Here is a 21,340-nt window from a genome sequence, read left to right as displayed (position 1 = left end):
GGTTTGAAGATCTGTTCTTATAATCAATTAGTCTGAGCTCAACCAGAAACAGCAAGTACCGCCAATGTTACAGGCGCTTGGCTTTTTTTCATTAACTCAGCCCAAGCATGTTCTATTCCATTAGAGTTTTCTTGCACATCACAAGCATTTGATTGTGCAAGATTCAAACAGTGTTTAACTTGTCCTTTTCATGCATCAACCATTGTAGGCACATATCAACAATATGTTCAGCATAGATTTCAAACATCATAATTTCTTCATGTCACAGAATCACAGAATGGTTCAGCACAGAAGGAGGCCATTCAGCCCACAGTGTCCATGTTGACTTTCTGAAGGATCAATTCGCCTAGTGCCACTTCCCCGCCTTCCCCTGTAGCCCTGCACATTCTTCCTTTCTCAGTTAATAGTCCAATTTCCTCTTGAAAGTCTTGAATTGAACCACACGTTCAGACTGTACCTGCTGCGTGAAAAAGCTTTTCCTCATATCGCCATTGCTTCTTTTGCCAATTACCTGAAATCTGCACCCTCTTGTCCGCAATCCTTCCACCCATTGGGAACAGTTTTTCTCTATTTAGTCTGTCCAGATCCCTCCTGATTTTGAATACTTCTCTCAGATTTAGTGTTTTAATGTTTAAGGCTTTTTCCAGTTACATGTGCCAGGCACCATTCTGGCTAAAACTGTGGACAAGCCGACAGCCCAGTCAGTGCCATTCTATAACAGGAAGTATAACAAAGCTATTCTCCATTTCACCCTGGCACATACTTTGTGTAAAACCCTCCCTTCCCATTGACAAGATAGCTGAAGTTTATACTCAGCAGAGGAGTAACAATGGCGACAATCCTGTTTGCTTTCAGCCTTTGTGTTCAGATGTTGGAGCTCCACATGGTTAAAAACTCCACCCTTTTTAAGAATAATACAGCTGGACCCTCACAATAAGAGGACCCCTCAGCTATGGAGCAGGCCCTGCTTATCCAACTATCATTAGACAACAGCTTTATGAGCAAGTGAAGATGAAATTCTTCTCTGTGCCAGTATTGAGCATTCTCATATCATAAAGCTATCTGTCTCAACTCTTCCATCGCCACATGTCTTCTATAACTCCTCACGCTACTGATCTTTGTGGCATCGTGGAGGGAAGCTACCAATTTAGTCTCAGTTACAAGTCTCATTTAGTCTCACATTACAAGCAATTTTGTGTCCAATTGGAGCTCGGCTGAGATTATTCAAACTCATTTCACCTAAGACCCTGCCTTTCACTTAGAACCTTCTCCCTCCCTTCACCCTATCTATCTCAGCTAGTTTTGAATGCAAATGAAAAGTGCTGATCCATTTCCTCTCTCCACATGCAACAATTTTTTTAAAAAAGAGAAAGAAGACGTGTTACAGATGTCAGCCTGAAATCCTCAGCTTCACCAGGAAGACACTAGACTTTTGCAGTCTTTTCTGATTTACAATTGCCTTCATACTGAGCACCTTATCAAAGATTACCTCTTGCACGAGGTTGCGTAAGAAGATTGTTTTTTGTCGAAGAGGATCGTGGACCAGGCCTTCAGAGAAGAAGATCATGCCCTGGGGAAAGTTATGCTGACCCAGCCAGGAGACCACTCGCTGCTTCTGCATGTCTGGGCGGCCGGTAATGTAAATGATGAGGTAGCCCAGGTCTTGCCAGTGTCTTTAAAAAGAAGCTTTCATTTAGTGCAACATCCTTGCCCTGAGGAAAGTCACAGAGCTGCAAATGACACATCAATGCGACAGCTGTTACTGGATGAAATGAATTTGGTTTGTATGTTCCAGATCTTTCCTGCGGTTTTCTCATTTTCCCACATTGGCATCACCCAAAATGTTTCACGAGGGCGACAGTGTGAGAATAATGTTGCACTTTCTGTAATAAGGGGAGATTTCAATGGGAATGAATATCGGGCAGTTTCTGTAACCGGGACTGATTTATAACCTCAGTTTGATGCAGAGGCTGCAAGCTTAACCTCGAACACAGGATTATTTTTTAATGATGATCACAGTGAGGGATCTTAGGGCAGAATTTTTCATATAGCAGGAGGGCTTGGTGGAGGCGGGCGGGAGAGGGCGGGAGAGGGCGGGAGAGGGCGGGAGTGGGCGGGAGAGGGCGGGAGTGGGCGGGAGAGGGCAGGAGAGGGCGGGAGAGGGCGGGAGAGGGAAACACCAAGGTCTTCACTCTGACCTTGGTGTTTTAGTTCCCTGGCAAAGTATCCCCTGTCTATATTTTCAGGGAAGTTTTTTGAGAAAGGGGAATTAAACCTTTAAGGGCAATGGTATTTAATTTTTCATTTGTTGGCATCAGTTAAATTTAACATTTTGTTCTTCTATATCATTGTAAATACGTATTTTTGTCATTATAGCTGTAAAAACGATCCCTAGTCTGTAATTGAAACTCTGACAATTGAGAGAAGTTCAATCATAGTGCAAGTCTAGGGTTAATCCTATATGCAGGAAAATAGAATGAATGTTCCTCTTAACATCCACAGGCATAATATCAGAGAAAGGTGCAACTTCCAGATCTTAGGAGACAAGAGGCACTGCAGTGATATAAAAATCAAGCCTGAAATAGTTGCATTAGTAACTGTACTTTCAAATATGTAATTCAAAACTTGATGGGGGGATCTGAAGAACTCATTTCTGGCATTGATTCCCTCAGCATCTTTATTATTAATACTCCTTACAGTCATCCTGTAAATCCGTGATTTCTGGATTTAAAACCCAGCGCTAAGGCGCTTGCTGCAATCCACACATTTATCCATTCAACTAGTAAATTGTCTTCTTTTAATTCATTCTTGGGATGTGAGCATCGCTGGCAAGGCCAGCATTTATACATATCCCTCATTACCCTCGAGATATATATACTCATAAGGTGCTGTTGACATTGGGCGAGAGACTTCAGAAATTGGTTCCACAGAACCAAGTGTCCAGAGCCTGCATCTGCATTGAGACAATTGACATAAAAAACTTGAATGGGAAGTTTTTTCCCATTCAATGGCAAATACTTTGTGATCAAACTTTGTGATGGCAGCAATTATGGCTTGTCGGAAGGAAGTCTGCATCCTCCGCATGAGTCTTAATAACCTACAGGCTCAAAATATGGCACACACAAACAAACCCCACCACCCCCCTACCCCCAAGAGGAACATCAACGCTAGTGCACACAATACCTGACCACATCCACAGCTCCTGCTCTGACCTTGGGGTCACTGCCCATGATAGAGACACTAGCAGCAAAAGACCCATCGATGCTGAAGACGACACATTCCATCCCCTTTGGCAGCACTGTAAGGTAGCTCTCTGCAAAAGTCTGGTCGCCTCTAGTTAAAGTGAAAAGGATAGGTGTTACCATTTTTAAAAATCTGAGTGCAATCAAGATCGCTGGATACACATAATAATGAGACTTATGTTAGTTAGGATCTCCCAGTCTAATTTCAAAACACGATCACCCTAGATCAGTAATCTCTCAGCAAGGGTTAGTTCCACTGAGTTTCAGCTGAACAAAGTCCTTTTTGGAGGGCTGCCTAACCAATGCTCTACTGATCGCGCATTTCATACCCAACTCATCTTTTTGTGATGTTTTTCTAACTTAATTATTTTCAACTCAAGAAAAGCAATTAATAAATAAACAAATGCCTCTCTAGCTACAACAAAGTATTACAGTGTGGCTTTTAGTAACAAGACTAATATTTGAGAACTTTAGTTTATGATCAATGACATTGTCAGTCCAAAAGTTAATATCATAACAATTAACATCAGAAAATCTGACCCAACAAATAATCTGACGCCGGCCAACTGTTGGCTTCAACTGTACTTTTAATTGGCTGTAAAAACGCAACCAAGTCAGTAAAATATGAACCATGAAAGGACGAAACATCCTCTCTAGGTGAGAACTGGAGCCACTATGGGAGTGTCATTCTTCTCAGTGCAAAGACACTGGGCGGAATCGTCCCAGGTTTGCACTAAGTGCGGTAGCGGGCGTGAAAAACGACATTTTACCTGCCGTCCGCAATGGCGGGTTTTTGCGCCGTATCATCCACTTGCCGCCTCATAAATTAAGCAGCCACAGGAAACTCACCGTCTCGCGGGCGGGCAGCCTCTGAATCACCCGCTACACCATTACCTCACCGTTACCACACCGTTACCACACCGTTACATCACCGTTACCACACCGTTACATCACCGTTACCACACCGTTACATCACCATTACCACACCGTTACATCACCGTTACCACACCGTTACCACACCGTTACATCACCGTTACCACACCGTTACATCACCGTTACCTCACCATTACCTCACCATTACCTCACCATTACCTCACCGTTACCTCACCATTACCTCACCGTTACCTCACCATTACCTCACCGTTACCTCACCATTACCTCACCATTACCTCACCGTTACCTCACCATTACCTCACCATTACCTCACCGTTACCTCACCTTTACCTCACCGTTACCTCACCATTACCTCACCGTTACCTCACCATTACCTCACCGTTACCTCATCGTTACCTCACCATTACCTCACCATTACCTCACCGTTACCTCACCATTACCTCACCATTACCTCACCGTTACCTCACCATTACCTCACCATTACCTCACCGTTACCTCACCTTTACCTCACCGTTACCTCACCATTACCTCACCATTACCTCACCATTACCTCACCGTTACCTCACCATTACCTCACCGTTACCTCACCATTACCTCACCATTACCACACTGTTACCTCACTGCGGTAGCCATATCTAAACTGCAGCCCCACACACACTTCTCAATGTTTGCGGATCAGGGCTGCTTCCATGAAGTCACAGCCCCAAAAGCCAAGAAGAGTTCAGCGTCCCGTTGCTGGAATGCCTTTTGGAGGCCACCATGATGTCCTTCACCCCCACTCTGGCCGCAGGAGGTCCAGCAGTGTCGCCACTCCAGCTTGGGAGGTGGTGGCAGTGGTGGTCAGTGCCAATGCTGCACAGAGAGGTTGGCCATCCAGTGCAGATAGAGGATGAATGATCTCATCTGTGCCGCCAGGGTAAGGCAACCATCCCATCACTCTAAACTCACACACTCACAAGCCCATCACACATTCACTGGCATCTCACTCACTGCCAGCTCAAGAGACATCACCACTCACTCTCTCACACACACACCCTCACATCTCCATCTGGCCTCATCTCCTCTGGAGACTGCCTCCTCAGCCCTCACCATCTTGAGGCCACTTGCACAGATCAACATGTGCCCCTCACACACTCTGGGATACCTCCTTCCCCAGTGCAGCCCTCGCCATCCAGCCTCTTCCCTTTGCCTGAAGCCGCTTCTCCCCCTTCCCCAAGCAAGCCCTAACCCTGCAGCTGTGGAAAAGCCACTCCCGCCTTACGGCTGGTCTGGTGGGTAGAGACCTGCCGGTGGGACCCCCTAAAAGTGATGTGGTGCTGCTCGCGAAGCCTGGCGCTGATGACCCCGAGTGCTTCCTGAAGCAAACAAGCTTCGAAGTCCCGAGCGAAATGCAGCTCACCAGGTGCATGTTCCTTATGTGCAGTTGTGAATCAGCACACTGACATGCCCGGATGATTCAGTGTGGGGGATGATTCCAGTGAGCAGGGCTTGTAATGAGATGCTAAAGTATTGAAATTAGGTTTCTGATGTGCAGTGGCGGGAAACACGGCCCACCATTGATGGGCAGAGCGGACAATGGCAAACTGTTTTGACGATGGTATAAAAGCGATCTTTGACCTTCTCGCCATATTGTCCACTCAAAACACGCCCACCACAAACGGGAGCGGAAAATTCCATCTAGTATATTAAGTAGGAGTTGCCTTTTTAACTCCTTTCTAAAAAAAAATTTGCATTTTTATGATGTTTTTCACAACCACAGGATATCCCAAAGCACTTTACAGTTAATTAAGTACTTTTGAAGTAAAGCTGTGTTTATGTAGGAAATGCAGCAACCAATTTGCACACAGCAAGCTGTCATGTACAGCAATATGATAATGACTAGACAATTTGTTGTTTGATGTTGATTTAGGGATAAGTATTGGCCAGGGTACTAAGGATAACTCTCCTGCTCTTCTCCAAAGTGGTGCTACTGGAGCTTTTACATTCACAGGAGAGGGCAGATGGAGCCTCGGTTTAACCTCTCATTCAAAAGGCAGTACTGCACTGGAACGTCAGCCTTAATTTGTGTGCTCAAGTCTCAGAGTGGGACTGGAACCCACAACTTTCTGACCCAGCGGCAAGTGTGCTAACTACAGCTCACCCACAGGAATGCATCACTTTGCTTTGGAGGTTTGGGAGTGTGAGAATGTGTTCAAAGTTACACCCAACCAAATGGTCAATCATAAGGAACCTGCAAGAATTCTTCTTAATTAGTTAAACAGTTGTGCAAACAGTATAAATAGCTTTCTACTAACTAACCCGGTCGTGGTAAACATTTCAGGGAGAAACATTATTAGCAGCAGAAACCATGAGGAGCAGATGAAGGTCAGTGGTCTGGGCAGTGGGAACCATGCTATATAATGGCAAGTAAAATCAGCATGGAAGCTTCATGCAATGGCCCTGTCTCTGCACATGGTCATCAATGTCAACCGAGTTTGTCTGAATACTTTAGCAATCCAAAGTGTTTGAGTAATTTGCTGCAATTGTGGCACAAAGGAAGGTAATTAAGAAGGTAAGGAAGCAATACAACTTAATATCACAGACCACAATAGCATCTCGTATATTGCTGCACGTGACAAAATCAAAGAAAAGTGACTAATTATTCACCTACAGCTCAGAGTTACAATGCACTCAGTCAGCCTCTAACATTCTGCAGATAGTATACTTTACAATGAGGCCTACAGCTCTTGTGCTCAGCAGCGCCACTGAGGAGATGGTGGCCACTGCCGGAAGAACAGGCGCCAGAGTCCCAGGTCACAATTAAGCAATGTTGGGGGTGGGGGGGGTGTTGGTGGTCACAGGTTGGGGATCGTGGGGAGAGAGGTACAGGAGGGTCAGAAGCAAGGGCGAGGGTTGGTTCCCAACGTCCAGTCCCTCAATCAAGTACTTTGATCGAGGGATGAGGAACACCACTCCCCCACCAAACCCCCACCTCACCCTGGGGTGACAAGCAGCTGCACAGGTTCACCTGTGGTACATGCCGCATGGCGATGGGCCCGCGTGCTGCTGGGTTAATGCCAGTGGTGGTGGTATCAGGCCCCTTCAGTGGTCATTAATTGGTGACGGGATGGGAAGGTCAACCATGGGCCTTCCTGCCCAGAACTTGATTCTGTTGGAGGTGGAAAGGTGGCAGTGTTCAGGTACACCGCCCCCACCCCACCTTAGTAAGTACCCTTCCTGCCCCTCCAAACTGGCCACCAGTGACAGCACAAGATTCTCTCCATCGTTCCAGGTTCTACAACAGAAATCATATACACGGGGGGAAATTTGGAGGTGGGCTTAAAAATGGTGGGGGGGCGGGGAAGAAAATGCGAAAATTGGCGTTGGACAGGAATGTCGATATGATACCCCCTCCCCCTACTTGTCACACGGGCAGTTTCTGTGCACTGATGGCAGCCTGCCCAGCAGTGGTGGGAAGCCAATTAATGTTGTCAATGAAGCAATTAACAAGCATTTACCAAAGGAAATGGAGCGGCGCATGGGACCCCCCCAAAGTATCTGCAGCTGATCAATTCACAAGGGGTGAGTCCACAGTAGGGGATTGGAGCGCCATGAAAATGGTGTGCAGTCTGGACAGTTAAAGGTGCAAATCTCCAAGCCTGAAGTCACCAGCAGGCAGAGGATTGCAATTCATGATTATCTCCTGGAGACTGATGTCACAGGCAGTGCTTGAGGTGAAGCAGTTTCCTCCAGCCATTTCACCCCTTCAGATTGTCGTATTAGCGGATTTCCAGCAGTAACCAAGCCGATTTTTGAAAATGGCTGAAAAGTTCACGAAAAAGATACAGCGCAAAGCGGGTAAACGAAATAGCAAAACAAAAAAGATGAAAATTTGAAAGAAGGACAGAAAATGCTGAAAGCAAACAACAGCTCAGGGATAGATGGAAACAGGAGTAGGCCATTCAGCCCCTCAAACCTGTACTGCTGCCATTCAATTGGATCCCAGCCAATCTATATCTTAACACCATCTACCTGTCTTGGTTCCATAGTCACTAACAAGGCTACCCTCACACCCAGTGAGTGGATGTGGAAAGAGCAGATGTGCTAATCACCGGGCTCAAGCCCTTCTTCAGAACAACCTAGCAAATGTATGACATCTTTTTCACGATTTTACATGAACACACCAAGCTCATAAATTTACCAACCAATTGGGTTTAGTTTGATTTCATTGTTAACAAACATGAGGAATTACATTTCATTCCAATTATTGCCAAGCCCTCCTCTTAAGGTTTTGTATAAATCGATGAGATATGGAAGTAATTTATGAATTGAAGGCTGATAAATGTGGCCTGTCACAGCAATGAATAAAGAGATTGTCACCATTTAGTGTCGAAACAAATGGGAATTGGAGATTGAACATGGCAAATATAAACTTAATTGGTGGACTGTTTTTGAATAATTCTAGTGGAGACTCCAAATTCAATGAGGAATTCTGGCTTCATCAGAAGTTACACCTTAATGTTATTATGCTAAGATCCTTAAAAAGGAGTTATTTGCTTCAGATTTCAGAGAATTGAACAGGAGAAATTCAGGAGCAGTTGGTGAATAGAAGACTATACACAGGGCAGAACATTACACTCATTGTGTGGGAGCGCGCCCGACATGCCTGAGGGTAAAATCGCGCATGATGATGTCGGGCGTGCATCCCGAGGTCATCGCGCGGTCTCACGATATTTCGTTTGGTGGGTGTGCGCCGGAGTCGGCTGCACTGCTGCCGATAATTGAAGGGCCTATTAAGGCCATTAACGAGCTCAATAACTTGAAATTTATGCTGTCCGTCCAACCTTACGGTGGGCAGGCGAAAAGGCCAAGCGGCCTTTACATTTTTTAGGAAACCTCATCCACGAGCGGGATGAGGTTTCCTAAAGCAAATAAATATTAAATAAAAACTTTGTTTTCGAATTAAAAACATGTCCCAGCTCGTGTGACATCTCCGTGCCTCAGGGAGATTGAAGCGCTCTTTCACACACATGCGCAAACTGTGCACTAGGCCCTGCTCTCCCTCCTCCCCCACCCCCCCACCCGCACAGACAGCGCTCAGCACTGCCGCTCGCATTCCATGCTGGGTGGGCCTTAATTAGCTCGCGGTGCAGAGCCCATCGCGGGCAGTGGTCAGCTTCCTGACCGCCCCCGCCAAGGGCAAATTCCTGCCCATAGAAAATACATAGAGTGGCAGGCACATTTCGTGGGGGCGATTTTTCTGTTTGGTTGCACAACAGGTAGAATGGTGAGGACTACAATCACATTGCCTTCCAGCTGGTACCAGCAAGACTCCCAAACCATTCACCTGATCAGCTATTGGTACCTCACTTTTGGCAAACTGCCAGTGCTCGATGAGGGCTGACAGGTAGATCACCAACCGGTGGGGGTCAGGAAATCTGGCAACTCCTCCATGGAATGAAGCCTAAAGTGAGCCCTTAAAGAGGGTTTACCTTTAAATCTCTTAATGAGCAACCAGCAGCGGATGGGAAAAGTCATGTTCCTCCTCCTGGCTGAGAACTAAATCAGTGACAACGTTTTTTTTTAAATTTTCAGCCGCTCCTGCATTCGCCTCCAATGGTCCCCTAGCTAAGATGTCCTGTCTCTGGTCTCCGGTGCTATATGGGGGAGTATATGCAGCAGACTCATGCAGCCTTGCCTCTTGAAACTTGAAAATCGCACCAGGGTTCTATAAGTAATGTAACACCCCGATTTAAATACCAAGCACACGCTTGCCCATTCCAAAGCCTCAAACCAAACATCAGCCAGACAATGCTCACTTTACACCTGAACAGCAAGCTGATGCTCCTATGGTGTTAGATTCCACAGTTTGCAGCAGACTATGGATATCTTTCACATGTGTGATGAAATACATAGTCTGCAAGCAGTTTTTTTTAAAGGCATTATTTTTTTTGAAACAGTCCCTAACCAGAAAGAGAAAACAAAACTCCAGGGGCTGAATCTTTGGCTCGGTGAGCAGGGGCGTTTGTCCCGACGTCACCGCGCGTTATTCAGACTTTCAGTGTGGCAGCCGCGCTCCAGAGTCGGCTGCGTGTCCACTGAACTGTCAAAGGTCTATTAAGGCCATTTAACTGTCAATTAAAATAATTAATGGAGCTGCCTGTCCAGCCTTAAGGTTGTCGGGCAGGCAATGAGTCCAGGTGGCCTTCGCATTTTTCATGGAACCTCATCCACGGGCGGGATGAGGCTTCATGAAGGATTTTAAATTTTGGAATTTTTTTACATTGAAATTAATGCACATGTCCCCAGCTCATGTAACAGTTTCACATGAGGGGACATGTCAGAATATTTTTTTAAAATCTTTTTTTCCGTTTCTCACACTCAAATTAATCTCCCTGAGGTAGCCCCGCGCCTCAGGGAGATTTCTGCGCTTTTTTGCGCGCGCGTGTGAAAGAGCGCACTCCCGACTCAGGGAACCACCCACCACGCTGGGCGGGCCTTAATTGGTCCACCTTAATTGGCCCGCCCACGTAAAATGGCGGCATGGACCCGATCAGGGGCACTGATCCGGTCCACGCCTGACCATGCCCACCCCCGCACAACCCCCCCCCCGACGGGACCCCCGCTCGCTGAGTCAAAATATTCAGCCCCCAGGTTTCTGGGAAAGGGGGCTGGGCTGTGGGAGTGGAGTTGTAACCCTCGATTCTTGGCTGTGATATAAGACTACTGAGAAATCTGCCTATGGCCTTCAGTTGCTAGGGAAACAGACGCTGATTGGGAAAACTACAAAGCTGAGAGATCAAATTTCAGCCAGTGGTCAACGGAACAGTACAGACAGGCTGAGGAACTGAGTGATTGAGACAGCTAAGAAAGAATGAAAGCTGAAGACTGGCTTTGGGAACAGGGATAGTGAAATACAGTTACTGTCACTGCTTCAGTATTTTTTAAACCAGAGCCGGCCATACTGTGTACCAGGCTGTTTTTGAAAGATCGGATAAAGGCTACTCTGGGGATTCTATGCCATCAGGACTGTTGTGAGCTGAGTTAAGAAGGTTATTGAAGAAGTGCTCCCATTTGGTGATCACCATTTCTGTGGGACTCGAATGGAATAAAGCTGCTTTTGGAGGTGAATTGAGGATCAAATCCTGGGTGATGAAGAGGAGTTGGACTTTACTGGAGGAAGACAGAGAAGTGAAGGACTTCGGGACTCTATGTGGCACTATGAATGTGCTGAGGGAACTGCCTGTAAATTTGTGAGGTCTGTAGTTGTTGTATCAGCTATCTAAAGTGTGATTTATGATTTCTAACAAATACAGTTTGCCTGTTAATTCATGGTTAATTCATGTCGATTTTGGTTTGATTGTGAAAGTAAAAGTTATAAGAAGGGAAATCTTGCCCATCAATTCCTTCCATTGGGATCATTAGGCGAGTTTGGCTCTTTTAGATTATTGGTCTCTACAGGGATCATAACACAAGTGTCGCTAATGTGTGACCCTAAGCTGCAAGGCTCAAAAGACTATTCAAAGGGTGTGAATACATCGCAGACATTCCTGATTCTTCATGTGTTGGAGTTTCTCACAAGCTGGATGCAGCAGAGCCCACTAGCTACTGAAACAACCGGCCCCACTGATCTTTCCTCTCCTTAGTCAAGGACATGAAAGCAGACAGGATATTTCAAAACCACTTTACAAATATCACAAATCATTTTTATTACATCTTGAGATGTTTGGAAGATTTCAAAACAGATTTCAGTTATATTATATTGCCTTTGAGATATCTTCAAATGGTTCATTTCCTGCCTCCAACAGAAACTCTTTAACTGTCTCCATAAGCTTTAAAATAATATTCTACTGTGCAAAGTGGGTGCAAGTGCCATCTAGAGTTATTGAGAACTGATTTGAAAGCTACATTTCAGGCCCCATCAAACAAGTTCAAGAGATCTACAAATTTATTTCGAAATTGTTCAAATTTAATTTTATATATTTCCAAGTATATTTCTGTTCGTTATTAGCAACAGAGCAGTATGTTTCAAAAAATGAGTTTGGCGGGTATGTAAGGTGAACTCAGCTTATATTTCTGGCTACATAGAATGTACAGCGCAGAATCAGGCCTTTCAGCTCAAATAGTTTGTGCTGGTATCTATACTCCACACAGATCTCCTTCCATTCCGTCTTCCTCGTCTACAAAGAGAATGGTCTATGAAGAGCAACTCAAAATATCATGACTTTAACCATTTCACTAAAGAAATCCATATGTACAGTTGAATCACATCAGCATACCTGTAGCAACCAATATACGTTCATCATGCCAAGCAGAAGTAGATCATTTTTCCCCTCGATACAGTACCATCATTCTATTAGATCTTGGCCAATCTGTACTAAAGCTCCACATACCCACCATGTCTCTATATTCCTTAATGAAAGCCTATCAAGTTTAGGCTTCTAAATTTCAACTGTCCCAGCATCCACAGCCTTTTGGGAGAATGGGTTCCAGATTTCCACAGATTTCACACCTTCCTCTCCCTCCCAGAACCATGATAGGGTCCCCCTTGTCCTCACTTATCACCCCACCAGCCTCCACATTCAAAGGATCATCCTCCGCCCTTTCCGCCAACTCCAGCATGATGCCACCACCAAACACATCTTCCCTTCACCCCCACCCCCGGCGGCATTCCGCAAGGATTGTTCCCTCCGGGACACCCTGGTCCACTCCTCCATCACCCCCTACACCTCAACCCCCTCCCACGGCACCTTCCCATGCAACTGCAGAAGGTGCAACGCTTGCCCCTTTACTTCCCCTCTCCTCACCGTCCAAGGGCCCAAACACTCCTTTCAAGTGAAGCAGCATTTCACTTGCACTTCCCTCAATTTATTCTATTGCATTTGCTGCTCCCAATGCAGTTTCCTCTACATTGGAGAGACCAAACGCAGACTGGGTGACCGCTTTGCGGAACACCTTCGGTCTGTCCGCAAGCATTACCCAGACCTCCCTGTCGCTTGCCATTTCAACACTCCACCCTGCTCTCATGCCCACATGTCCGTCCTTGGCCAGCTGCAAAGTTCCAGTGAAGCTCAACGCAAACTGGAGGAACAGCACCTCATCTTCTGACTAGGCACTTTACAGCCTTCCGGACTGAATATTGAGTTAAACAACTTTAGATCATGAACTCTCTCCTCCATCCCCACCCCCTTTCTGATCCCCCCTTTTTTCCAATAATTTATATAGATTTTTCTTTTCCCACCTATTTCCATTATTTTTAAATGTATTTCCATCCATTGTTTTATCTCTACCTTTTAGCCTTTTTCGATTCCTTCACCCCACCCCACCCCCACTAGGGCTATCTGTACCTTGCTTGTCCTGCTTTCTACCCTTAATGTCACCATTAGCACATTCCTTAGATAATATCACCACCTTCAACACCTCTTTGTCCTTTTGTCTGTGACATCTTTTGGTTATCTCCACCTATCACTGGCCCTCTATCCAGCTCTACCTGTCCCACCCCCACCTTAAACCAGCTTATATTTCACCTCTTCTATTTTTACTTAGTTCTGTTGAAGAGTCATATAGACTCGAAACGTTAACTGTGTTCCTCTCCGCAGATGCTGCCAGACCAGCTGAGTTTTTCCAGGTATTTTTATTTTTGTTCCAGATTTCCACTACCTTTTATGTGAAAAATTACTTCTTGATTTTCCTTCTGAAAGGCGAGAGAGGTTTTGCCTCTTCGTTCTGGATTTCCCCCCCAGAGGAAATAGTTTCTCTGTGTCTACCCGATTAAATCCCTGTCATTTTAAACTCCTCAATTAGATCAGCCCTAAACCTTCTGAGCACAATAGAATACAAACTAAATTTATGCAACCTGTCTAAATAATTCAACCCTTTAAGTTCCAGTATTATTCTAGTGAACTTTGGTGAGAGGCCAAATTATCTTTCCCAACATGCGGAGACCAAAACTGAACACAATACTCCAGGTGGGGATCTGATCAAAGCCCCCGGACATCTGATGCATCACTTCCACACTTTTATATTCCAACCTCCTGGAGATAAAGGTCTTTTTGATGGCTTTTGTATTTGTGCGCTAGCTTCTAGTAAGTTCACTGGCAAACGAGATGATTTCAAGAACTTAATCAAAGATCCTTTCAACAACAAAGGTAATTGCAAAGGGTTTAAACTGGCTCAACTCATAGAAAGAGTACATACAATATGTAATACCTTACAACCATCTTCACAGGGTAAACTCCAACATTGAGCTTCTTTCCATCTGGAATGGTGTATAGGATTCTGCCACTGTTGCTGGTGATCTCAGTGTCAAAATACGCCCACCTCCCTGAGGGTGGCTGTGTCATGAGGAGGATGTCGACCTGCACAGCATGGAAAACAGCAGAATGTAAAAGTGCTGCCTTGGGAGGCTGAATTCATTCGTTGCTTTGAAGGATATAAAAATGATCAATCTTTGCTTTTTGTATCTCTGACATGTCTCCCCATGGATGGAAGCTGCTTCATACTGCAGCTGACAGGACTGAGCACCTTTTGACAGCTGCAATATTGAATAGAGGAAGTCTAAATTATCACTCTCCAAAATAACACCATTCCCCATGAGACACTGCACCAGCAACCCAACAGTTCGCTGTCAAGTCCGACAGCAAACAAACCATTACCAATTTTTTTAAAAATTGATCATTAAACAATCTAAATCTCACTGTATAGAGCTTACTCATCAGTAGCCCTGAGAAATAGTTGCTATGGTCACTCTGTGTTACAGCCCCAGAAACACACTCTTTTTGAATGCTTTTTTGACCTTGCTACACACGCTGGAGCAATTCTTCATTCAAGGCTGCAGTTCTGAATTACAGGCAGCAATTCATTCTTGAGTTCACTCGAGAGACAGACTGGTCAAGGTTTGCTTCGTGGCTAATGATGCAACCTTCCACTGGGCGCTTTATATAGAACTGATACTATTCAGTGTCCTCTACTGCACACATACTTCTGAGAATCAAGTCACTCCACAGTCACTGCAGAACAACGTACAAAAGTTTCAATCATTATAACGTAACCTTTAGAGAAGGAAATTTGTTTACTACAAAATTTAGTTTACTTTTAAGTTTGAATTTTAATTAACTTTCAAGAACTCTCCAATTTAACTTCACTGTCGCAGACTGTGACAATAACCTGCCTTTAAATTTAAATTTACTTAACTTTAATCTAACAAGGTAGGAATTATTGTTATTTAAATAATTAATTTCCTCCTCCTATGATACCCATTGTGATGAATGCAACCCTCAGCTGCTTTGATTGTGTATTTTATGGGATGGCTCACAGATGTCCTCTCCCGGCTCTGTTTGCTAATGCAGTATTTCAAATTGGCCTGGAGGATTTGAAGGGTCTGAGCTACAATACTTAGTCTGGGCCGTATACAGCTATGTGGTGCTATATCAGGTGAAAGTTCTGGAAGTGGTAATCAGGATTTGCTGCACTGATTAATATGGAGAATAACTTTGCTTCAAACATGTATGTAGGGGGCCTGTCAATTGATGCTGTTGTGATCTTTCTCCCTACAATTATTCAGCTGACTCAGGTGCCACTTTCACCTCTCACTACACTCTCTGCTCGGCGAGAGTGCTGAGAAGTGTCAGCTGGTTCACTAGCTTCTGTGGAGACCAAATGGAATGGGTTCAACTCAGGTGGGTGGTTCAATGTGCAATGTTGTTGTGGTGCAATGCTAGGTTTCCAGAGCTTCCACAAGATATCATTTCAGTATTCATTATTAAAAAATGATTTTTAAAGATGCTTTAGGATAAGTGCAGTCAAATTATAGCTCATTTCATATTTCATTCACTTTGTGTTGACCTTCGGCAACTACGGAACAAAATTTAACTAGTTTCAAAGTTAGAAATACTGCCCTTTCATTCTCCCTCACAAAGGTTTATGAAGTTGCTGGTAGTTACTCTATTGAAGACAGTGTGGCTCATGTGGCTGATGCTTTGAGGTGGTTATAACTGTAGCATATTCTGAATTGGAATTCAATAGACCAAGAGTGTGCTGCCAGTGCAGTCGTGCTGCCTTTGTCTTCTCATTATTTCCATTCGAAATGCTATTTTACAAGCCCAGAGGTTCTTACAGAACTGGCACTGTATGTGAGAGGTGAGCAGCGGGGACTGAGGTTGAACATACAACAATGGCAGTCAAAAACCAAATCAGGTCAAGGTCCAGCAAAGCAACTGCTGAGAAGGAGGCAGAACATAAAATCCGGTTACTGAAAGAGCAGAGGTTTCTGAGAAGAAAAGTTGTTGCAGATATTTGTGTCTCTATTGGTGGCGATTGGGATTTATTCTGACTTTTTTTTCAAATGTCCTTGTTATGCTTTGAATGTCACTTTTAGTAGTAGTAGAATTGGCGGGCAAATGGCAGATCCAGAAAACAATTATTTCAGGAATTTGATTGGTTGATTGCTACTTGTTTATTAACTGCAGTTTTGCCTTGGATTTTCATTTCACACACAAAGTGATCTGTAATAAGTAGAACATTTGCATTTATTAGACAGCGGTTTGTTATTTTCTCATTTTATTCAATTTGAATAAATTAGGATCCATTGATGTTTCATAAATCGGATATTAGAGTCAATCAGAGTCTTTTTCATTTTGTAAATATTTTCTAGGTCCTATGCAGTTTTCCTGCACCCCAGGTAATTTTTGGCCTCAAGACTGGCAACTGTTGCAAAACTTTTGGTGCCTTAGCTATGTATGAAGTCTTGCACTTAACTTTTTATACAGCTTTTGCTGAAATGAAGATGTGTAAGTTTAAGGTCGTTTGCTTTATTTGACAAATTTTCTGATGACTATGCATCATCCAATCTATTTGGGTTCTACACAAACACTGCCCTTGGTATTGAAAGGACATTATTCCACTCAAATCCTCCTCTGTCAGCCTTTGATCAGTTGGTAGCGGGCTTGCCTCGGAGTCAGAAGGCTGTGGGTCTAAGTCCCAATTCAGATCCTTAGCATAAAAATCAGGCTGATGCTTCAGTGCTGTGCTGAGGGAGTGCAGCACTGTCTTTCAGATGAGATGTTCCACCAATGCCTTGTCTGCCTTTTCAGCTATAAGTAAGAGATCCCATGGCACTGTTCTGAAGAAGAATAGGGCAGTTATCCCCGTGTGTTCTCCACCTTGCTCTCACACTGACCTCCCTGTCCTCGGCTCCCTGCAGTGTTCCAATGGGCTCCCTGCAGTGTTCCAATGAAGCTCAACATAAACTCAAGGAACAGCATCTCATCTTTTGATTAGGCACTTTACAGCCTTCTAGCTTCACCAATGAGTTCCACAATTTCAGACCGTAACCTTTTCCCTCGTTTTGTTTACTTTTTCTTTGAGGTCTGGGTTTTACTCCTATTTTTCTCTTGTTTTTGCTTTTGGATGGCAGCTATTCATCATCCAGCCATTCACACCTCCTCCAGCCACACCTTTTGTTTCTTTATTTGTCCCATTCCCACTTTCTGTGACCCTCCACCATCAACTCGTTTGTCATTTAATCTCTCCTGCCTTCTACCTCATCACAGACCTCCCTTTTCTTCTTTTTCTACCCCACCCTGCCCCCCTACACCTTCCTTTCACTGATTAAAACGTATTAGACTTCTAACTTTTCCCAGCTCTGATGAATGGTCAGCGTCCTGAACCATAACTCTAGTTTCTTTCCCCACAGAGATATTGCCAGACCTGCGGCATCTGTCTTACGTTTTCTGTCTTTATTTCAGATTTCCAGCATCCACAGTATTTTGCTTTTGTTTAAATTCTCGCCACTGTCCTGGCCAATACTTATCCCTCAATCAACATCACAAAAACAGATTATCTGACCATTGACACATCGCTGCTTGTGGGAGCGAGCGTGTTCTGCACAAATTGGCTGTGCATATTACATTATGACAGTGACTACGCTTCAAAAGTATCTCATTATCTGTAAAGTACTTTGAGAAGTCTGGTGGTCACGAAAGGCACTATATAAATGCACGCAAGCATGTCCTTTTTACCCCTTTTTCCTGGGGATTGGGCAGGCAAATGGGGTTAAGGTTGAGAATCAACCATGATCTTACTGAATGACAGCAGAGGTTCCAGACTGTTGTGCAGCCTAGTCCTGCTCCTATTTCCAATATTTTTATGGTCTTCAGACAGTATTTTCAACTGGAATGTCTTTGAGCACCCTTCAATGGCTTGGTGGGTAAATACATGGTGCTATGTGTGTTCCAAAACATACAGGTCAGGAAGTCCAAAGTTCTCAAAAGATTTCTAGCATTCTCTGTTCTTTTTCACAATGCCTTTCCTACTAATAGCTTATATCCTGATGAACACCTTTCAAATTGGCTTTATGTATGATCCAACTTTATGTCAATTACTTACTAATTGAAGCTGACCAGCAACCTGGTGGGAGCTGCATTTGAAAAATGTATTTTCTTGTCAGACCTTCTAAGGTGGAACATTTTTAATATGTAGCAATTATTTTGTGCAACTAAAGAAATATTGAAAGCTGGCCGGCTGGTTTGACTAAAGCATAGTGCCTCTGGATATCCGTCACCAGCAACAAACTGCTTCTATATTTAAAATTGGAGAGAATTTTTTTCACAAAAAGCAGATGAGATGAAAGGTATCTGGTGTTATCCTGACAGTGAACAAAAGGCCTTTTCAGAAAAGCTTCCCTTTGAGAGCTTACAAAATTCTAATACAACATTATTGATTAAAAGCTCTTTTTACATGTGTCCATGTTGAATAAACTCATTACAGTGACCACTGGAGTCGAATTATAAATCGACTCCGGCATTAATCTCTGCCAGGACATACTCCTTTGGGTTGATACTAAGGGAGCATCTTGCGAACAGTGACCACATTGTTCTATAGAAAGTCTAGCATAAAAAGAGACCATTTGGCCCAACTGGTTTCCTCCTACCCTGTATCCCTATATGCACAATCTTCTATTTGGTTCTCCCTGTGTTTATCTAGTTTCCCCTAAAATAGATCCAAGATCTCCTGTGAAGGCATAGTCAGAGATCATGAAAGACTACATCCCTTCTGACAATTGAGACCAATCCACAATGTTTTGTACCTTCAGACCCAGTGACTGACCCTCGGAGCATTGCATTATTCCCTAATTCCTCTCCCACTCTTTGATTACCTGCCGTCCATTTCACAATCAAATTTCAATCCCATTCCCTTCACGCTCCCTCCCCCTGATTCCATCTCACCTTTTCCAGTAGTCTCGTGAGATAGCTTGCAAAAATGCTTTCGGGAATCAATCTACTGATCATTGCATAGCACACACTAGCAAAATGACTGCTCAAGTTTCTCGCTAGTGTAGCAAAACAAAGGCAAAATATTGCAGGTGCTGCAAAGCTGCCACTTGAGCTCTCTATCCCACCGGTCCACACTACATTGTTCTCACGAAATTCAATGGAAGTTCAAGGAACTCATTTTATGATCAGGCACTTTACAGCCTTCTAGGTTTAATCATAATTTCAGTAACTTCTAGTCATAACCACTGCTCCTACAGTGGCAATTCTGTTTTTCCTATTTTCAGCTCCTCCAGACTCTTACCTGGCCCATCATCTTCCTATTTTGCCTTGCACCATGATCCTTTTTGTCATTTACACACTGCTGCCTCCCACCCTATCTCAGACCGTCCTCTTTATTCTTCCCCCTCCAACCCACCAATTTCCCTGCCTCTGTACTTGCTTAAATCTGCTACAATTCTAGCTTCTTCTGGTTCTGAAGCAAAGTCATTGATCTGAAACATTAACTGTTTCTCTCCCCACAAATGCCAAGTATTTCCAGCATTTTCTGTATTTATACTAGTACAGTAGCTTATATGTATAACAATAGTTTCCATTCAGGTGAACAATATACTTAAAACAGTCCACATTTAGGGCGGAACTTTCTATAAATGAGACTAAGTGAGGTGGTGAGCGGGTTTGGCAGTGCCCACCCCGCTATCTGTAATGGCGGGAACTCGTGCCCGATTCTGCGCTTGGAGCCTCATTAATTATGAAAAAGTGCGTATCACTCTGAATCACCTGGCGGGTCGGGAGTTGATACATGCGGCTATCATCAGCTGTTTAGTTCAAAGGTCCAGGTGCCATATTTAAAGGCCAGTCCAACACACAATCTCACTCTCTCCAGCCCACAAGAAATGTCAGGCAGCCAGAAGAGGAAGGCCGAGAGACTAAAGGAGAAGCCAGCACCTCCACTTCACGTACCAGACCCTCCAGGCCTTGAACAGAGGGGCGCAGGTGCAAAGGCAAGTCCTCTATCCCAGGGATGGCTGCAGGGAGCACAGCAGCCTCACCTCTTCAGCCTGGGAGGCCATCGTGCAGCAGGTCAGCACAGCTGGCAACCATGCCTGAAATGCCACCCAGTACAGGAAGAGGGTGAATGATCTCATCTGCTCTGCCAGGGTAAGTTATCCTTCAAATCCCTCCAATATCAAACTCTCATCATGGTGTCATGCACTCAAACAGCTACTCCCTTCAGGGGTCTCACACAACCATTAGCAGGGGACACATATCAACATTCATTCTCTCACCGAGACTTTCACATCATCACCATCCCATCTGTCATGTTGCTCACACTCCATCCTCTGGCCCTTCTGGGGAGGGCTCACCACACACAGGAGACATGCATCTCACCCAAACTCGGCTCCCTCCCTTCTCATCATGTGCTTTCCTTTCTTCTCCATACAGGCTAAGCTGGCGTACAACAGGCATGAGAGAGCGCAGACTGGGGGAGCGGCGGCCAATATCATCGCTCTCACTGAGTTTGAGGAGGCTGTAGTCGAGCTGGCTGGGGGAGGACAGGGATCGCTCCTGTGGGGAAGGGGAGACCCGCCTCTCCCACCAACCCAGTGCGGATCACAGCTCCATCACTTCATCAAATCCTAACATTCACAGTGAGTCACGTGCAGTCTTATCTAGCTCTTGCTCATTTGCTGAAACTCTACTTTCTGTTTTCTAGGCCCCCAAGCCAGCCCAGCACCAGTGCGAGCTCCCTAACTTCATCTGAGGAGGAAGCTCTGGAAGAACCGTCATGGCGCTCGTACACATCCTCCATCAGCTCAGAGACACATACATCGATGGGGCACTGATGTAGATTAGGCTCAGCCTCACTTTCTGGGGAACACCTCACTGACAGGTCCCCGCAGCAGTCGGAGGCAGGGACAGCCCAGGTCCCTGGCACTCGGAGGGCTGCTGGAG

At 44.7% G+C, this 21,340-nt stretch overlaps 1 protein-coding gene across 5 annotated transcripts in view; it reads right to left on the bottom strand.

The window, feature by feature from the left end:
• Positions 1-21,340, bottom strand: part of pitpnm3 (PITPNM family member 3) — a 545,233-nt gene that overhangs the window by 23,458 nt on the left and 500,435 nt on the right. For all 5 annotated transcript variants that reach the window (XM_078547946.1, XM_078547947.1, XM_078547944.1 and 2 more), the window contains 3 exons: positions 14,325-14,473; positions 3,184-3,333; positions 1,490-1,673 (listed from right to left, as the gene is read on the bottom strand). In XM_078547946.1, the coding sequence (XP_078404072.1) occupies positions 1,490-1,673; positions 3,184-3,333; positions 14,325-14,473 (483 nt within the window). The remainder of the gene's footprint in view (positions 1-1,489; positions 1,674-3,183; positions 3,334-14,324; positions 14,474-21,340) is intronic.

This window comes from Cetorhinus maximus, chromosome 9, assembly GCF_964194155.1.
Source record: "Cetorhinus maximus chromosome 9, sCetMax3.hap1.1, whole genome shotgun sequence".
NCBI lineage: Eukaryota > Metazoa > Chordata > Chondrichthyes > Lamniformes > Cetorhinidae > Cetorhinus > Cetorhinus maximus.
This window is presented reverse-complemented; position numbering and strand designations above follow the sequence as displayed.